Here is a 17,663-nt window from a genome sequence, read left to right as displayed (position 1 = left end):
TATGCTTTTTTGTCATGATGACCTAGACTATCGCGCGCCCTGCATGCATCCCCCGATACACTTCGCATACATACTAATTCTTCCAAGTTGTTTCACATTATGATCTTGCATTTGAAAGCCCTATTTGAATATGCATTGTGGCCAGCCGTCTTTGATGGCACGGTACAGTAGGGGATATGTACGGGACAGGTACGATACACTTCGCATACATACTAATTCTTCCAAGTTGTTTCACATTATGATCTTGCATTTGAAAGCCCTATTTGAATATGTATTGTGGCCAGCCGTCTTTGATGGCACGGTACAGTAGGGGATATGTACGGGACAGGTACGATCGAGGGTAATACGACACCGTCTCCCGTACCGTACCATCAAACACAGCTGGCATGGCCACATACAGCTGCCCGCAATATTCAAACGGGGCTTTTAAACGCAAGATAATAGCGTGAAGCAACTTGGAAGAATGGGTATGAATGCGAAGTGTATGGGGGATGCATGAAGGGCGATAGTGCGGGTTCGAATCCCAGAATATGCCTGAAAAAAATAGGACAATTGAAAAATTTATAACATCCTATGCTTTTTTGTCGTCAGATACGGATAGCGCCAGGCGTGACACAAACAAACAAACAAACAAACACACAAATACCAAATTAAAGCTGTGTGGACCCTGGCTAGCGCCAGACGTTACTGAAGTAACGTCTTCTGCATAGCTACGGGAATAATGACATCATAAGTAGAGGAAGTGTAGACGTGGTGCCACGCCGCGATGGAATGAGGCAAGTCTGACCCAAAAATGACGTACATCACGGATTACGCCGTCCCACAACCCCATTCCAGTTGCACACTGGGGGGGGGGGGGGGGGGGTATGTACTCTTGATGGGATGTTTGGCACCATCACACCCCTCATGTTGCCGTTCACATTGTGAATATTTACACATGTTGATCGTGAACATGTGTTCCACCTGATTCTGCACTGCACATGCTGTACTGTTTATTACAGTCAGACCTTGCTTATCCGGTCCTCTTTTATCTGGATCCCTCGACATCCGGATGAAAATCGTTGGTTACCGATTTACAGTATAATGTCATGCATACATACAGTGTGCGTGTTTATTTATCCGGTTTCCTCGCCTATCCGGATATTTTTGTGGAAAACGGATGTGTGCGGTTATGCGAGGTCTGACTGTAATACTGTGCAAGGCAGAAACTATGAGTCTGTGGGCACGTGAGTGGCTTGGATGGGCTTCATTGAAATGCGCTATGGGTTTGATAACAAGCTATTAATTAACCATTTCAGTGCCAAGGGGGTCAGAAAAATACAAATTTTTCTGAGTTGAGCTGTACTCCAATTTTTCATAGCTCAGCTGTATGTCCACAGATCTTTACAAACGATGGCTCTCTGGAAAGATATCAAGGTCAGGCAGACCATTTTGAAGAGAAAATGCAGCGAAAATAGTCTTCCTTGAGAGGGCGCCTGAGCGATGTCCGTTTCCTGCATTCTGGCGACGTCTATCCTCACGGACACAAACCGATGTGATAAGTGGATAGCCAAGGTCTTTCTGGAGACGTTGAGTGCTCGTTTGTTACTCTCCTGTGTGTAGAAGTGGAGATACGAAAATATTTGTACACACATTCTCATTCTGGGCGACTAAAGTCGCCCGTGGCACTGAGAGGGTTAACAGGGAGAGAAATTTGAAGAGAGTAGTTCGGTTACCACACCCATTCCCACAGCACTGCAAACCGAACCGATTCCTTTTACGCACAACGTTTCGTCACAATTGCCATCGTCTGGTACGAAAAATTGTTGGTTTCAAGACGGCGAAACAGAGACTCGCAATGAAGGTCCAGTGCCCATCGCATGTTTTGCGCATGCATTGTATGGACGAATAACTCCCCCATGGAACAGAGCAGATGTGAGAGTTGCGCACTCTTGGTTATGTACACTTGATGAGATGTCTATCACTATTACACTCTCGTGTAGGTGTTTTTGGTGTCACTAGTGACACATGTTGACCGTGAACATGTTTTTCACCAGATACTGCATTACACACACTGGTGTTTATAGGCCATTCACACGACGTCCAAACTCACTTTTATCGTACCGTTTCCAAGGATATTTACTCGGATACAATAAACTTGCATTGCTTGAACAACGGAAAATTTTAAATTTAACATTTCCCGGTATTTTCAAGAGGTCACTAGGGATACATTGACGGTTGTAAAGTTTGCCCAGCACCGTGTGAACTGGATCACGGTTTGCCAGTGTTATCTTGGTTACACACGTGGAAGTGTTTACACGTCGTGTGAATGGCCTATTAATACCCCTGGTTGTGTTTTCTCATGTACAATGGTTGCACTTGTGGTTATCACTAGTATTCCTTGAGTTCACCTTATAGGGGATTCACACGCACACTGGTAAAACCACGGTTATGGGAAAGTTGTTATGGACACTATGGTACTGGGGAAAGGAAGAACCTTTCGGGAAAAAATTGGCAAAGCCGTGGCCGTGGGCCTCAGGGCATTTGTTAAGGGAAAAATCCCATGGCTATACGATGCGCGTGTGTAGATCTTGTCTTTGGCGAGAACTCTGAACCCGTAGTTGTACGGGTGCATCGCAACCTGGATTTTCAGACAGTGCCCATCGGAAAATCGTGTACAGAACGTACTACAAAAATGCAGTTACAGATAAATTTTTAATTGCCCCACCACTAATCCATTGCCAAACATACGGTCAAGGGAAAACTGACCACGGGTGTGAACGGCCCCACTCCGTTGACCAAAGGTCTGAACTTTTACCTTCTCCCGTGACCTCAGGTTTCCCCGTGATTGTGAATCCCCTATTATAGGATCAAACGGACACATTGTCCTTTGTGACTTCACTCCCTCGAACCCAGACCCTGATTCTGTGGAAAAAGAAGTTTCAATACTTCAGATGGGAGAATCCGACTTCGCATTGTTTTTCGGCGTGGTTACGTCAAATTCTAGAATATTTCAGCAAGTGTATTGCTTTGTCGGAGAGAGGAGATGTTCATGCGTTTGAGACCCAAAGTCCCGTTTCCATACGACAAGCGCTTTTTTGAGGTGATGAGTTTTGGCTTGTTCTGGTCGGGTCGCAGTGCCGCAGACTATGCCATCATCATCAGCGTCAAACAACTTCTGGCCATTTGACATTTCCAGGCGTTAAGACCCTTTCGTCTTCCTCCATGAGAAATCGTTTTGCGCCAGCATACCAAGTTATAAGCAATACCATATGCGCACGGTCCGCTCAGTTCGAGTGACGAGGCTTTGTACTTGTGCACTGTACACTAGGGGTCAAACGGGTGTACCGGGTACCCGGGTACCCGCCCGTTAATCTCAGGTACCGTTAGTAAAAGGGTACCCGTTTGTAAAAAAAAAGGTGATCCTATCGTATTCCAAGACTTAAAAAAATAGGAGTGCGGATACTCTTTTCCTTTTTCCTGTGCATTCTCGCTTTCGACTTTATCAGGCAGGAGCAGGCTGAAAGACAGACTTGACAGTTGTTCTCTCCACTCTAGTGCAAGTAAAAATCCTCGTACTGGAGGTTTTTGATTGTGATGTGAGAAAATGCAAGACTTGAAACTCGTTCGAGGTGGCAGCTGAGTAACTAGAAAGTTACGATGGTTCTCCGACATCGAACCTGCCACAGTACTTGATGAACTAGTGTCACCAGGCCGAGTGTCACAAACGGTGATGTCCGTAGGTGGTAGCTACATGTATGATACTCATGGTTGTAGTTTGTTCCTTCAATCGACGAGCTGAAAAGTAGTTCGAAATATTGCATTCAAGATTACGGATTTGTGAAGATTCATTTCACGAGTTCAACAAGCTAGCACTAGCAGCTAGCTGGCCAGCAGCACATCAGCTGTGTCAGGCACCCCAGCTAGCTATGGGCGCGAACAATCGGAACATCTTCTGAATGCAACGAGTACCAGTTCTCTGCGAACATAGCAAATAGGATTGCGCGAGATCACGGACGTTTTGCTAAACCACTCTGTCCTTGCATGGCTTGAATCACATCGATCTGCAGTTGATTTGCGTACATGTATCAAAATACATGTAGCTTGAAGGACCATGTACATGTACGATTGTAAGTTACTGCCTGTGAAGTAGTTATGTACATGGGCAAATGCACGGATGACATTCATTTGGAACCTTCATTGCCATAATAATATTATGATACACGAATCAATTGCGAATCATAATGTAGTATCAAAATACAACCTGAGAATATACAAATTAAAATCATGATTTATGTGAGAAATGCGCAAAAAAATAATATGGCTGCTAAAGGGTACCCGTTAACCCGCCCGTTAAGAAAATTACCCGTTCGTTAGTTAAAGGTACACCCGTTTGACCCCTACTGTACACCATACTGTACTGTGCAGTCGTCTGGAAATTTTCTCGCTTCTCCCATTTCACCCATTCATTTGTGTTTCTAGCGATAGTCCGAAATTGTTGCACTTCAAATCACTATCCCTAGGTAATAGGTAATGGTTTGGCGAAATTGAATACTACTTGCAGATTTCTTATATTCTGTACTCTAGAGAATTGATTAACCCTTTCACTGCCAGCTGAACCCTCAAGGTGACAAGGCGCTCCCTGCCAGGCTGTCAGCTGAGCTGTACACCCCCTCCATGCCAGGCACTTTTTACCTCCAGCCCAAAAAATCGAAAGGCCAACTTTTCCTGGATTTTTTGGTACTTTCTGTACGGAATATCGCTTTCAAATTATACATCGTAGGTAGACAACTCCTAAAGGAAGCCATTGCCGTCGAAAAAATTGCCAAATCCGAAGTACAAACGTGGTGCGCAAAAATGCGTGTCATGTCATGCGAAAGTGCGCCGCATGCGCTGCATACACTATGTACACGATCGGCCCGGACACTCGCGAAGCAAAGTTAGTTAGTTGTTTTGGAGAGAGAAACAGATCCTTCTTTTCGTTCACTGGGATTGAAAGATATGCCAGTGGACAGGAGAGCTACAATACTGGAAACAGAAGAGATAACTTGCGGAATCTTCTCTGTCTTCGTGGCAACAGGATTTCAGTTGCGAGAGACTTTCGTCCTGTCGTTGCAGACGGAATTCTTGTTGCTGCCACCAGAAAACTCGGAGAATGAAACGTTCGTAAGACGTTTGGTGAAGCGGATCGTGTCGGTGAACAGCTGCGGAATGTTCTGCCGCCGTGGCGGTCGTTTGTTCTCCCGATTAGCAGCAGTCCAAATACTTTTCAACTTTTGGACAGTGAAGCACTTCCCTGTTCCGTTGACAAGTGCGGCCTTCGCGGTTGTAATGCACTTTCGCATCAGCTTGCAGTAGATCGTCAGGTATTGAGCCAGAGGTAGGTGTCGTTGTAGAAAGAATATAATTATGTTGTAGCTGACATACCTGTAGTGTCTCTTCACTGTGCTGGTCACCATGGTAACATGGTAGTTCTTAGAAAATTTTAATTCTGGACCCAGTGAGCGCCGCCAGCGCTGTTTCCATCAAGTTTGCAGTGAATGCGTCCCCGAGGAATCCAGCGTCTGGTTGTCTCTACCCGTGACTCCAACCGCCTATCGCAACGGATAGCCGCCTGGAGTCTTGGATACTGTAAAGTGTAAAACGACAAACTTTCGCGGCGGCCAAAATTTAGCGTTTTAGCAAACTGGACCAGTTAGCGATGATTAAAGGGGAAGGGGCTTGACGGTGGCTTTGGAGCAGAGTCTCGATTTCTTCCACCGTCAGCAACTGCGATCACTCCTTGGCATTAGTTGGCCTCAGAAGATGACGAATGTCTCTTTGTACGCCAGGTGCAAAGCTGAGCCAATCACCAACATTCTCAAGCGTCTGCGGTGGCAACTCTTTGGTCACATTCTCCGCTTACCAGAGGACACCCCAGCATCATTGGCAATGGCGGCGTATTTCACGCACGATGAGAAGACCTGGCGAGGACGCCCACGTGTCACAATTGTCACGAAGCTGTCGGAAGACCTGGCGAAAACGGATAATGGAAGGCTTGTGTCGCTTGGTGACTTGCAGCGCCTCCGGATCCTGGCAAGGGACCGTGCAGGGTGGAGAGGACTCTGTGCCGTCGTACGTTCCTCTTGACTGGATTACACAGAACGGATATATAATTATGATGTCATTTGATTTATGTTTTTGGCAGAGCATTCTATTTCCGGCATATGCGAATATGTGGGTTGCCATTGTGCGGCTGACATTGCCGCGGAAATGCAAATAATAGAGAAGTTCCGCACTACGTAAAGTTGGCTACTTTACGTTAGTGGCCGGGAAAAACCCGTGAATTCGCGAGTTTGCACTCCACTTACGGAAAGTTGTCTACGGAGAGTACGTAGATAGGGCTCTGATAACGTAGCTGGTCCGTAAGTGAATTGGGGTACAAATTTATGACTCTCTCCCCATGTCGATCTGGTCGTACACTGCCGTGTTCGGAGTTGCCAAGGGCAGCTACGTGATTTGAAAACTCTGTATGGCGGAACCCAGATGCGCATGCAGTTTATATAAGACTTTCCGTAGATCGACTACGTTTTTTACAAACGTAATTACGTTATGCGGAACCTCTCTAATAATAATAATAAAGGGGAAGTTAAGGCAAAAATCAAAATTTCACCAGTTGTAGTCTTCGGGGTGCTGAGTCGAATGGTCTTGGTCCGAGGAAGCTGAGGCGCTCCCTTCCTACTTTAATCCCAATCGAACTCGCGCACTTCCACCGAAACTGGGTGACTACGCCCTACTAGATGGGGATTTGTATGCAAAGTGTCACTAAATGCGCCATTTCGTTCTTATAAAAGCATGGATGACCGCGATTGGCCCATATGTAGTAGTCTTTTGGAAGCTGAGTCAACTGGTTTTAGTGCGAAAAGGCTGCAATACAGCGTTCGGCCCTTATTCCCAATCGAACATGCTTGAACAAGCGGTCACGTGCTCCTGCGTACACCAGTCACCTGGTCACCGTGCCTGCAGGGTACACCTTACTAGCCTCTTTGACCTTTTTTGGGTGCAGTCCTGTACTTGAGTTGAACTCGAGTTGAACCTTGGTGTGAAAGTTGTCGCCTGCTGGCGCTGTGACCAGGTGACTTGGGCACGCAGGAGCACGTGACCGCTTGTTCAACCATGTTCGATTGGGAATAAAGGAGGAACGCTGCATCGCAGCTTTCTGGGGCCAAAACCCCATCTAGTAGGGCGCAGTCACCCAGTTTCGGTGGAAGTGCGCGAGTTCGATTGGGATTAAAGTAGGAAGGGAGCGCCTCAGCTTCCTCGGACCAAGACCATTCGACTCAGCACCCCGAAGACTACAACTGGTGAAATTTTGATTTTAGCCTAAACTTCCCCTTCAATTTTAGCGATTTTTACCTTCCACTGAAAATCTTCAAGAAGTTTATTTTACGAAGCCTCGGAGTGCTGGGACGCAGAGTGCATGAAGAATGCCAGAAAAGAAGAAATCAAAGAAGGAATCAAAGATAATCATAAGGTGAGTACTAGTACCGTAAAGTCCGCAGCAAACGTCCACTTCGCAGCAAACGCCCACTTCGCAGCAAACGCCCACTTCGCAGCAACCGCCCACTTCGCAGCAAACGCCCACTTCGCAGCAAACGCCCACTTCGCTGCAAACGCCCACTTCGCAGCAAACGCCCACCCCAGCGGGTCCATACTATTTTCGTCTTTTTCAGATCTATAATATTGTTGTAGAAAACTGGCACAAAGGTCGAATGCGTACGAAAGCGGCTGTAATGCCTACAAACTGCCCATGTCTTACCAGGAGGCTCTGCAAAGCGATTGTCATTATCTTGCTGCAAAGAAAAACTTCTGTCGAGATGTCCTTTCATTCGATAAATGAGTCGTCTTTGTGGTAGTTCGCTCTCCATGTAGTAATGCCGTAGAATCCATCTAGTTTTCATGACATTTCTGCAGTGCACGATGTCGCGCTTTCAGAACGGAACAGTGATTGTTCTGACGAAGCGTCATTCAACCACTGGATTGGTCGCAGTATTGCAGTTGCAATTCGAACAGGGTATGTCACAGAAGCTACCCATACAAAGTCGTTGCTAACTTGTTGAAAACTCTGAAGTGCTCGAGAAAAAACACTTGCTTTGAGCGTTGTGTGATTTGGAAATGATGGCTTGAAACACCGTCAGAAGTGTATTTGGTCCCTGCAATACTCTGTTCTTCGCTACCTTATTATTCGGAAGAAACTCCGGTTTGGATTTGCGAATTAAAACAGCCATCATCATAGAATCACTACTCACTACGAGCTAGCTCGTGGATAGTGCCCAGAGCGATTTCGAAACCAGGAAAGTGGACATAGTTTACCGTAGCAAAGCGCTCTTCGCACTACGGTGTGAGATGCACTTTCGTACAGTAGGGGTAACAGTGCATGGGGTCGGTGTGTACAGGCCAGCAGATCTTGGAAAAATGGGGTGGGCGTTTGCAGCGGACTTTACGGTACTGGGAGAAAGGATGGCATTTTCGAAGAGGGATCTTCGGAAGACTTTCTCTTCGAACGGCTGAGCCACTGCGACACTAATGGCGATAAAATTCAGAAGACTTCTTCGAGCAGTACAACACTAACTAAAATCTACGCAACAGCAAGCTGGCCAAACACTCCAACAAGTTCAACAACCCTCTCCACAACACTGAGACATTCTCCAGTTGATCGTTTTATTCTCTTCTGCAATTCTGGTTCAAGTCGCTGTACTCCAACGACAACTAGTAAGACTAGTTTTGGTATGTTAGGGGCCATCTGTAAATATAGATTTGTATTTATGGATTCTCCACAGGCTTTATCCTAAATCGAGGGAGTCTCTAGATATTTATTTAGAAACGAAAACTAGTCGTTTAGGGGAGAGGGGGTTGAGCGCCTGTTCGTTTCTCAAAAAAATATCGATGGACAGTTTGTATGTGTGATCACGTCCAGAAAAAAAGAAAAAAATATCGATACTATGTACCGTTTGTATGTGTTCGTTTCTGAGGTAGGGGAGGAAGGTTGAAGACAAATAATTTTCGTTTCTAAATAAGTATCGGTATTTACGGAAGGTCCCTTACTTTCCGAAGCTGCACACTTTGGACTGTAACCATGCAAGCAATGATCAGCGCTAGTCCAGAGTCTGTGCAGTGTATGTACAGACAGTGCACAATCGATCATTGACGCATCGCGTAGTACATGATTGTACATATTTTATATTCGCGTGTCTAACTTTCGTGATTCGGCCCTGCTCGCGAAAGTCGCGGAAGTTAATCGCTCGCGCAAGTTTGTCGTTTAACAGTAATAGCTAGGCATCAAGTCTGAACCAAATTCCATGCTCCGCACAATGAAAGTTGACGGGAAAGGGGAAAATACTCGCACCGACTCTGGGAGGTGGAAGTGCGTGAGAATCGATTTCTTCCCCACCGCTCGGCAAAAATCGGATGCGTATTTTCAACGACGCTGGTTCAATTTTTTTCAAATGGCAACCCATACTTCTGGCAGCGTATTTCGATGGGTATGGACATCTTCCAGGGCCCCGTGGCCGTCTACCACGGCTAAACATCTCCAATATTCGAAAATAGAGGGCCAAACTGGGTGAGGTCTGCCTGTCGACGGAAGTCGACAACAGCACTGGGGACTGCATGTTTACTCGTCGACGCAAGTCAACAATGTCACTCGAAGTGCATGAATGCGCAGTCGACAGTGGCAGTGAAAGGGTTAAGACTAAAATCGGAGCATTTGGAGTGAGTTTGAAAATTGACTGAAGTCACTATTGCCATAAGCAAATTTACACATGCGCTCAGCATCACGCATGCTGGTTCAGTACCCCGGTGAATGGTCGCTTTCTTTGCATCGTATCTCTTTCACGGCATGCCAGGGAAGGCCGAGAAAGTAATCGTGACTAATTTCACGGCAGTTTGTGCGCAAACCAGTCCCTCAAAAATCCATCACGATGTTTTTGTTTACTGAGGAAGTAGATGGAGAACCACTCGTTTGAGGGGCTACCGACCGACCTCCGGCCTGGCTATCCCCCTTTGAGGGAGATCTCCTGACCAAAGAGAAAACAAACTTGGCAGCTCTGAAATAGAGTCAAACCTCTTTAGGACGAACATCAAGAGACCGATGATATTCGTTCGCAATAACGGGAGTTCTTCTTATCCATATGTTTTACCCGGTGAATACACAGGGTTTTGTCCAATACAGTTTCGAATATTAGTTCTTCTTAGGCAAACATTTGTTTTATCAGTGTTCGTCCTAACAAGGTTTCACTGTACATGAAGTGCAACCACTGCAACTGCTTGTGGCTTAGCACCACAGCACATACCGTTTTTTTCCGGGGTGTTGGCTGCACTTTGAAATGCATCCAAAAAACATCCCTGCGGCTTATAAATAATCCGAATGCTGGTTGTGCTCTACAGCGCTCCGTGCATATAATGAGTGTATGATGTCATTCGACTGTTTTCATGTACTGAAATCCATCATTCCACTTGCACAAAGCTTCTACATGTCAGTTCAGAGTGAAGGACAAACTAGGCCCCTTTTGCTATAACCTCAGTTGTTCTTCATAGATTGTTAACCCTTTGACCTCGAACCACGAGTTAAAGGTCATTTTTGAACACGAGTTTGCTCGTGCGCAACCGTGCCAGTTTGTGCAGCGCATACATATCACTGTTCAAATTGTCGTAACTCCATTGTCCTTTCTTCGATCGCCAAGAATGAGGGCTTATCGGAAAGCTGAGAGAATAAGCTTCCCAGCCGTGTGTCGTATGATCTAGCGCGATTAAGATTTACTGAGCGCTGAAGAGCGAAACATGGATGCGCTTTTAAAAATTTGTTTGGAAAAGGGACGTCGCCTGTGACTCATGGTTGCATAGCGCATGCGCAGTGAAGGCGAAATGAATCGCTTGGGTTTCAGGGACCTGCAGGGCTGTGAATTACCGTTCTACATTGAGTAAAACTTCAGAACCAATGACATTTGTGGATGTGGGCACAGTATCTAGCTCAGGCGCAATAGGGCAGCTCTCAAAAGACGTGACGGCGATTCTGTCGCTCCTGTGGAGTACTTAGTGGCGATATCTGGCGAGAGGAGATCTGTAGCTTTCCAAAGAGACCAAAATTGAGATATTCCAAATCTGGTGCATGAAATTAGATAATGTTGAAATGCATACTGGGACTGTTGCGCGATCGATCGCGCACCTCTGCGCGAATCCTGAAGGAATCCATGGATGCCATGGTAGGGCTCAAAGGGTTAAGCATTTGTAACGTCTTGTACGTATGTATGTACCGGTACCCATTAAGTTAGATTGTCAAAAAGGTAAAAATCTGACGTATGGCTTACTGGAAACCGTGAAATTATTGCCATGGTCTAATTTCTGCGAAATTCGCGACCGCCTGGAAATCGCGAAATTTAGACAGCGTGAAAAGGAGATCCATGAAAGGTTTAGCAAGAATGTCACAGTAGCACAAATAGTAGCGCAATCCAGCGTATTCGTGAAGATTGCCACCAAGAGTTTCCTTGCACCACTGCTGTACAAATAACTCGGACCGGAGTTCATTCCTTTCACATCCTTTTGAAGTTTTCCCTCGACGATCGCACTACTGCTTCTCTCTCGTCACTAGTAGTATGCCGTTCCTTCAGTGGATGCAGAAAAATGATGACAGCAGCACTGCGAAGCAGGCTTCATACCTTCCTCCTGCGGCAAGCATTACCGTCGCTGCAGCAAACTGCACCGTGGAAAAGGAGCTGGCTACGTTTGAGAAAAAGAAGAGGAAGCGTGGTGACTACCATAGATACACGGATGAGGTGAGAGCCAAGATCGGTCGACATGCCACTGAAAGCGGAAACAAATCAGCTGTTCAAAAGTTAGCTTGTCCTTGCTTAGCCTTCTTTGGCTGAAAATCTCTGCTTTAAAATTTTCAAATTCTGCAATCGCAAAATTAAAACCTCGCAAACCTGTCCGGATTCTGAAAACGCGAACTAAAAACGCAGCGAAAATTTCACGCTTTACAGTATACCTCACCACAAAAATACGAATTTTGGGACTGAAAAGCGGCACGTAGCTTAGACCCTCGGGGCTGGGGAAAACGAATGTCGCAATCGACCCGTGTCTGATCCTGTGCATCAAGCACTAAATGTTGTACCACCCGACTTTGTAGGATATCACTGGACATTAACCTTTTTCGTACTTGGCCACTTTTCTCCTGTGAAAAAAGGGGCCACACACGGTGGCACACACCTACACACACACACACACACACACACACACACACACACACACACACACACACACACACACACACACACACACACACACACACACACACACACAGACACACAAGCGCACGCACACATACAAATGCATGCATGAGGAGGCGCGAAATTGAGGTCTGTGGGTCCTGGCTATGCCAATCGTCTACTCTGTCTATCATAACTTGGGGAATAAAAGTAAATTGATCAACTCATTTCTGGTGTTGCGTGTGTGTGTATGTGTGTATGTGTGTTTGTGTGTTTGTGTGTGTGTGTGTGTGTGTGTGTGTGTGTGTGTGTGTGTGTGTGTGTGTGTGTGTGTGTGTGTGTGTGTGTGTGTGCTGTGTTTCTGCTTGGGAACTATGAACGAAATGAAGAAAGAGGAACTTAGAACTGGTGGGTGCCAATCTGTCTGCTCGATTTGAGAACTTCTTCGTAGTAATGATTTTTCGTAATCAAAGTCTTCAACTTGAATTGTTTGCAGGCAACCTGCCTACACACAAGAGAGCACTGCATTTCACACAAATCCATTGGTATCGTTACAACGTTTCGGTCTTTATGACCATCATCAGGAATGAAGTGGACATGGAAAGAACAGCAGTATAAAAGAAGGAGGCAAGCAAGCAAAGCGCGGTACATAGTGACAGCGCGCGTAGAGAAGTGCAAAGCACGTCATGGCGGGTGTGCATTACTACATATACATGACAACACAAGCACAAACGGCGAGGAAAGTAGATACTGCGCTACAGCAGTGATAACAGCCCAGTTCCAGTCTCACACCACCAGTGAGGTGTCTAGAGCCCCGCGCCACTCGCAGTAAGGTGGTGTTATAGCAGATCCCAGCCACTGTTGTTAATTTCCGGGGATCGCTCCCTGATATTGATGGCCTCCCGGATCCTCCTCCTGGGGCGGTCACGCTCAGAACCGAGAACCCGGATACCTGAGAAAGCCGTTGCTCCCAATGGCAATGGGTCAGATGCATGCTTGGCCGCAAAATGCTCACCCAGCGCGGTGCCGCTCACTGTGTTGCGTGCGTCGTCGTTGTGTTCTTTTGTCCTGGTAGCGAGGCTGCGGTACGTCTCTCCGACATATTTATCACCACATTTGCACTCGAAGTGGTATACAACATTTCGCTCCGTGCATGCCCCTGAACCGGACATGCAGGCGACACAAGCAGCTTTGGGCCGCCCCGTTTACGGGGCCTGGACGGGTCTACATACCTGCGGCATGGTGGTTTGCGGAGGGCAGACGTGCAAATCATAGAACTTAGACGGCGGTTCCTGTAAATCAGCTGGGCATTTATCTTGTACTTCCGGAGTAATTTATGAATTTTGTCTTCAAGTATGAGATATTAGAGAAAAACGAAGACAGAGATTGTGACAGAGAGAGGGAGATAGATGGATAGCTCATGTGGGGTAGTGCCTTTGCTGTTTGCGTTATGCAGAGCTCACTGACTTGTCAGTTTGAGCACTCTGGCAAGGTACGTTTGGGTCTGGTTTAAATCTGGCTTTGGAAAAAATATTTTTCATTGCTACCAGGTTCGGGCTCATTTTCTCTGTCCTGCGCTGATGAGTCCACAAAGGACTTAACAGTTTTGTCCGCAGATTGATTAGATAAATAGACCAAAGAGTGGTATATTTGATAAGATACTTCATTGGTTGCCTGATGATCGTAGTAATACGTGAAACTCAGAGTTGTAACAAAGCTTTCAATCTCTCTCTTGTGTAAGATACAAGTACTTCATTAGAAATATTTACGATACTTCTCCAGACGTTTCGTTATTCTGAACAACATCGTCAGTGGATGTTGGATGTCTTTCTTTATCCACTGAAGAAGTGTTTCACACAACGAAACGTCTGGAGAAGTATCGTAAATGTTTCTACTGAAGTATATTTATTTATCAAATATACCACTCTTTGGTATAGAAAGAATACTTTTTTGATATTACAATGAGAGTGGATAATCAATGGCTTGTCCACGAACTCTTAGATAGATGGATAGATACAAGGGAGTAATTTTGGAAATTGCCGGCAACCATAATTATAGCGTCTGTGTGATACTGGCGTTATTCGTGAATCGTGTAGAGTAATATCAATTTAAACGCCAAGTATCACACATGATCATATTCATAGTGATTAGTCTCAGGTTTTAGTATCAGTCGTCTGATTGCAATAGCATGAAACTTTATGAAAAATCCAAACTGGACCACTTTCTGTCTTTTTAGTTACTCAATCTGCGGACAGAACTTTTTAGCTAGATAGGTAAATAGATATAATTATACCCAATACTGTATGCTGTATACATAGTCAGAGAAACAGAGAAACAGAGAGATAGAGAGACAGAGAAAAGGGGCGCGTAGGGGGGGGGGGGGGGTTGGAGGGAGGGCGAACAGGAAGAGAATAAGGAAAGGGGGGGGTCTCAATTGCTTTTGTGACTGGTAAACTCTGTTGTACTTGAGGCATTCTACCATTTCCCATGATAACATGTACTAATGATTGTTGCTGCTACTGCTGTTGCTGCTCTTCGTGCTGCTACTGCTGCTGCTGCATTATTATTGTTTATTGCAATGCAGCTGCTGTCGCTGAGGACATCATTGGTGGTAAGGACGAGGCCAGCGTGGTACGCGTGCGTATGTACCTTGTCGGCAAGTTCGCCACGGGAAAGTCCAGCTTTGTCCGGGCACTGCTCGGTGAAGAGTTCATTGAAAACGCGGACAGCACCGACTCCATTTCCATCCATCGATCCAGACTCAGAATGCATCTCTCCTCTCATACCGCCACAAGCACGCAAGAGGCAGCACAAGTTCTTGTGGATGACAGTCAACATAGTTTCTTTGTCAATCTACTCACAGCTCGCATCCGATCATCTGTAGATCTGGTCCAGAAAATCAAGAAACGTCCGTCAATCTTGTCCAAAGTCAAGACACTGTTCACTTCACGACTCAGTTCGTCATCGACTGCCTCCGCTACCGGCACCAGAGCATCTGCTGCATCCGCTGTCAACAACGAGTTTGCCAATGTTCCCCACGCTAATGACCTGACCAAAGTGGCACAAAATGTTATCTCTCAAGTTCGCTCGTCTGTCAGCAATGTCGATAACAGTTCAAATGAAGCGGAAGCAGCATATGCGTTTGTTGAGCTGTGGGACATGGGTGGACAGATGCCGATGTTGGTACAACAAAGCATCTCGTTTTCAATTTGTGACAGCGTGTACATTGTGACTCTTGACATGAGGTGTGACCTGGATGAGGAGGTAACGGAAGACGTCTACCGCTTCGATGGTCAGGAGATTGTAACTTCTACACCGTTGCCAGGAATGACGCAGGCTGACTACCTTCACATGTGTCTGTCACTGATTGATTTGCAGCATAGAGCAGACACACACCCTGACCAGCATCACCACCAGCAGCAGCAGCAGCAACAGCAACAGCAGCAACAGCAGCAGCAACAGCCGCAGCAGCAACAGCAGCAGCACCAACATCAGCAGCACCAACATCAGCAGCATCAGCATCAGTCAGACACAGAGCCGGGTAAGACCAGTAGCAGCAATAGCAGCCACCATCATGATGAGAGTAGCACAGCCATCATGGTTGTTGTTACACATGTGGATCTTGTCGATGACGACCAAATAGAGAAGAAGAAGGACATGTTCTTCAATGCCGTGTCCAAGCTGGCTGAAAGGGCCGGACCCAACGTCAAGGTCTCTGGACCCTTCTATGTTGACAATCACCGTCTTCAAGATCGCGTATCTCGCCACAGCCAGCTTGCTGAAGCACAGCAAGAGCTCTCTAGAATTGTGTCTGCCTTTCCTGTCCAAGGAATTCCCTTGATGCAGGTGAAGATCGAAGAAGCTATTTCTCTCCACCAAAAGGAAATGCTTCGCTATGCAAAGGCTGGATGCAGTGATGATGCAATGCAAGCTACCAGTAGTGATCAGCAGCAGCAGCAGCAGCAGCGGCAGCAGCAGAGTTTTGTTAGTATGGACTACCCACAGTTTGTAGACTTTTGTCGGCATGTTAGCGGCAAAGATCTCAACACTACACAAGTGTCTGATCTACTGCACCGCCTTCAGCAACATGGCACAGTGTTTTGCTGTGACTGCCCGCATCCACTCACTTCAAGTGTCATTTTCCTTGAACCCCAGCAGCTGTTACTCAACTTTGTACGCTTGATGACCTTCCCTCTGAAGGAGACAGCTTTTCCAAGCACCTCAGCAACATTAGTCAGAGAAGTGCAACACTTTCGACGTACGGGAATTGCCAGCGCGAGGTTGATAGAGAAAGTTTGGTATCCTCTCAGCCGTGTTGTCCAGCTAGCTCTCTGCAAATCCATGTGTTACTTCAACCTGGCAGCAGAACTTCAGCCCGCCAGCAGTGCAGCCACCAGCAGTACAGCCACCAGCAGTACAGCCACCAGCAGTACAGCCACAAGCAGTACAGTCAACAGCAGTACAGCCACCAGCAGTACAGATACCAGCACCGGAGGGTGTGGCAGTAGAGTCGGCGGCAGCAGCAACAGCAGCAGCAGACAAGACAGGTGTCCAGTTGTCACGCCAGGCCTTCCCGACCTCTTCATCCCTTTCTGCTGCAACCAGGAAGCATTACGGTTGGTTTTGGAGGATGATGTTCCCTTTAAGCTACCGTTTAACCACCTCAGTTTCCCTGGGATGCTGTTTCCTCCACCACTGTTCGGTCGCTTAGTCACCTACATAATTCATCGTATGAAGAAAGAGTCAGCCAGTCTTCAGTTCACATCCAGTGCGGCATCACTGAATTTGGAGGTTGGTTGTAGTCAAGTATGCCTCTGCTGGACACCGACAGGTGTTCGCTTAGAATGCGCTGCTGATACACCATCCATACTTGCTGATGTGGCTTGGGATATGAAGAGTGCAATTGTTGACTTCACACAAGTTCTCAGCCGCCAAGGGTACCAGCAGTTCACAGTTGTTGGTGAATCATTTGTCTGCACTTCCGCATCATGCCAGGATCGCCTGAAGGAATGCAGCAGTCCTGCAGAAGTGCTGGTACACTCGTCGTGGGTGTTGCTAACCAGCTTGCACAAGAAGCATTTCTTGACGGCATACGAGTCAGATGGGAACACCGCCCTGACCTTCAAGGCTACGTGTGCTACCTGCAAGGAGAAGGTCATTATCCCGAGGTCCTTCTGGCCCTGGCTGCGTAAGGATGTGCCATTTGTCCAAGCTGAGGTGAGTTGTGAAGATTTTCTTCCACTGTCTTGTATGGTTTCAGCATACACTTGAAATGTCAAGCTGCTAGAATAGATACTTTGCTGCTATATCTACACTATCATGTGACTGTGATCATGTGACTGTGATCATGTGACAGTGATCTTGTGACAGTGATCATGTGACTGTGTTCATCTGACCGTGATCATGTTCATGTGACAGTGATCATGTGACAGTGCTCGTGTG

General features: G+C 46.5%; 1 protein-coding gene across 2 annotated transcripts in view; it reads left to right on the top strand.

Annotated features, from left to right (window-relative positions):
* The window catches only part of LOC135822818 (uncharacterized), a 110,065-nt gene that overhangs the window by 2,605 nt on the left and 89,797 nt on the right, over window positions 1-17,663 (top strand). For both annotated transcript variants that reach the window (XM_065335654.1, XM_065335653.1), the window contains exons 5-6: window positions 12,611-12,629; window positions 14,806-17,438. In XM_065335654.1, the coding sequence (XP_065191726.1) occupies window positions 12,611-12,629; window positions 14,806-17,438 (2,652 nt within the window). The remainder of the gene's footprint in view (window positions 1-12,610; window positions 12,630-14,805; window positions 17,439-17,663) is intronic.

Source organism: Sycon ciliatum, chromosome 8 (genome assembly GCF_964019385.1).
Source record: "Sycon ciliatum chromosome 8, ocSycCili1.1, whole genome shotgun sequence".
NCBI lineage: Eukaryota > Metazoa > Porifera > Calcarea > Leucosolenida > Sycettidae > Sycon > Sycon ciliatum.
This window is presented reverse-complemented; position numbering and strand designations above follow the sequence as displayed.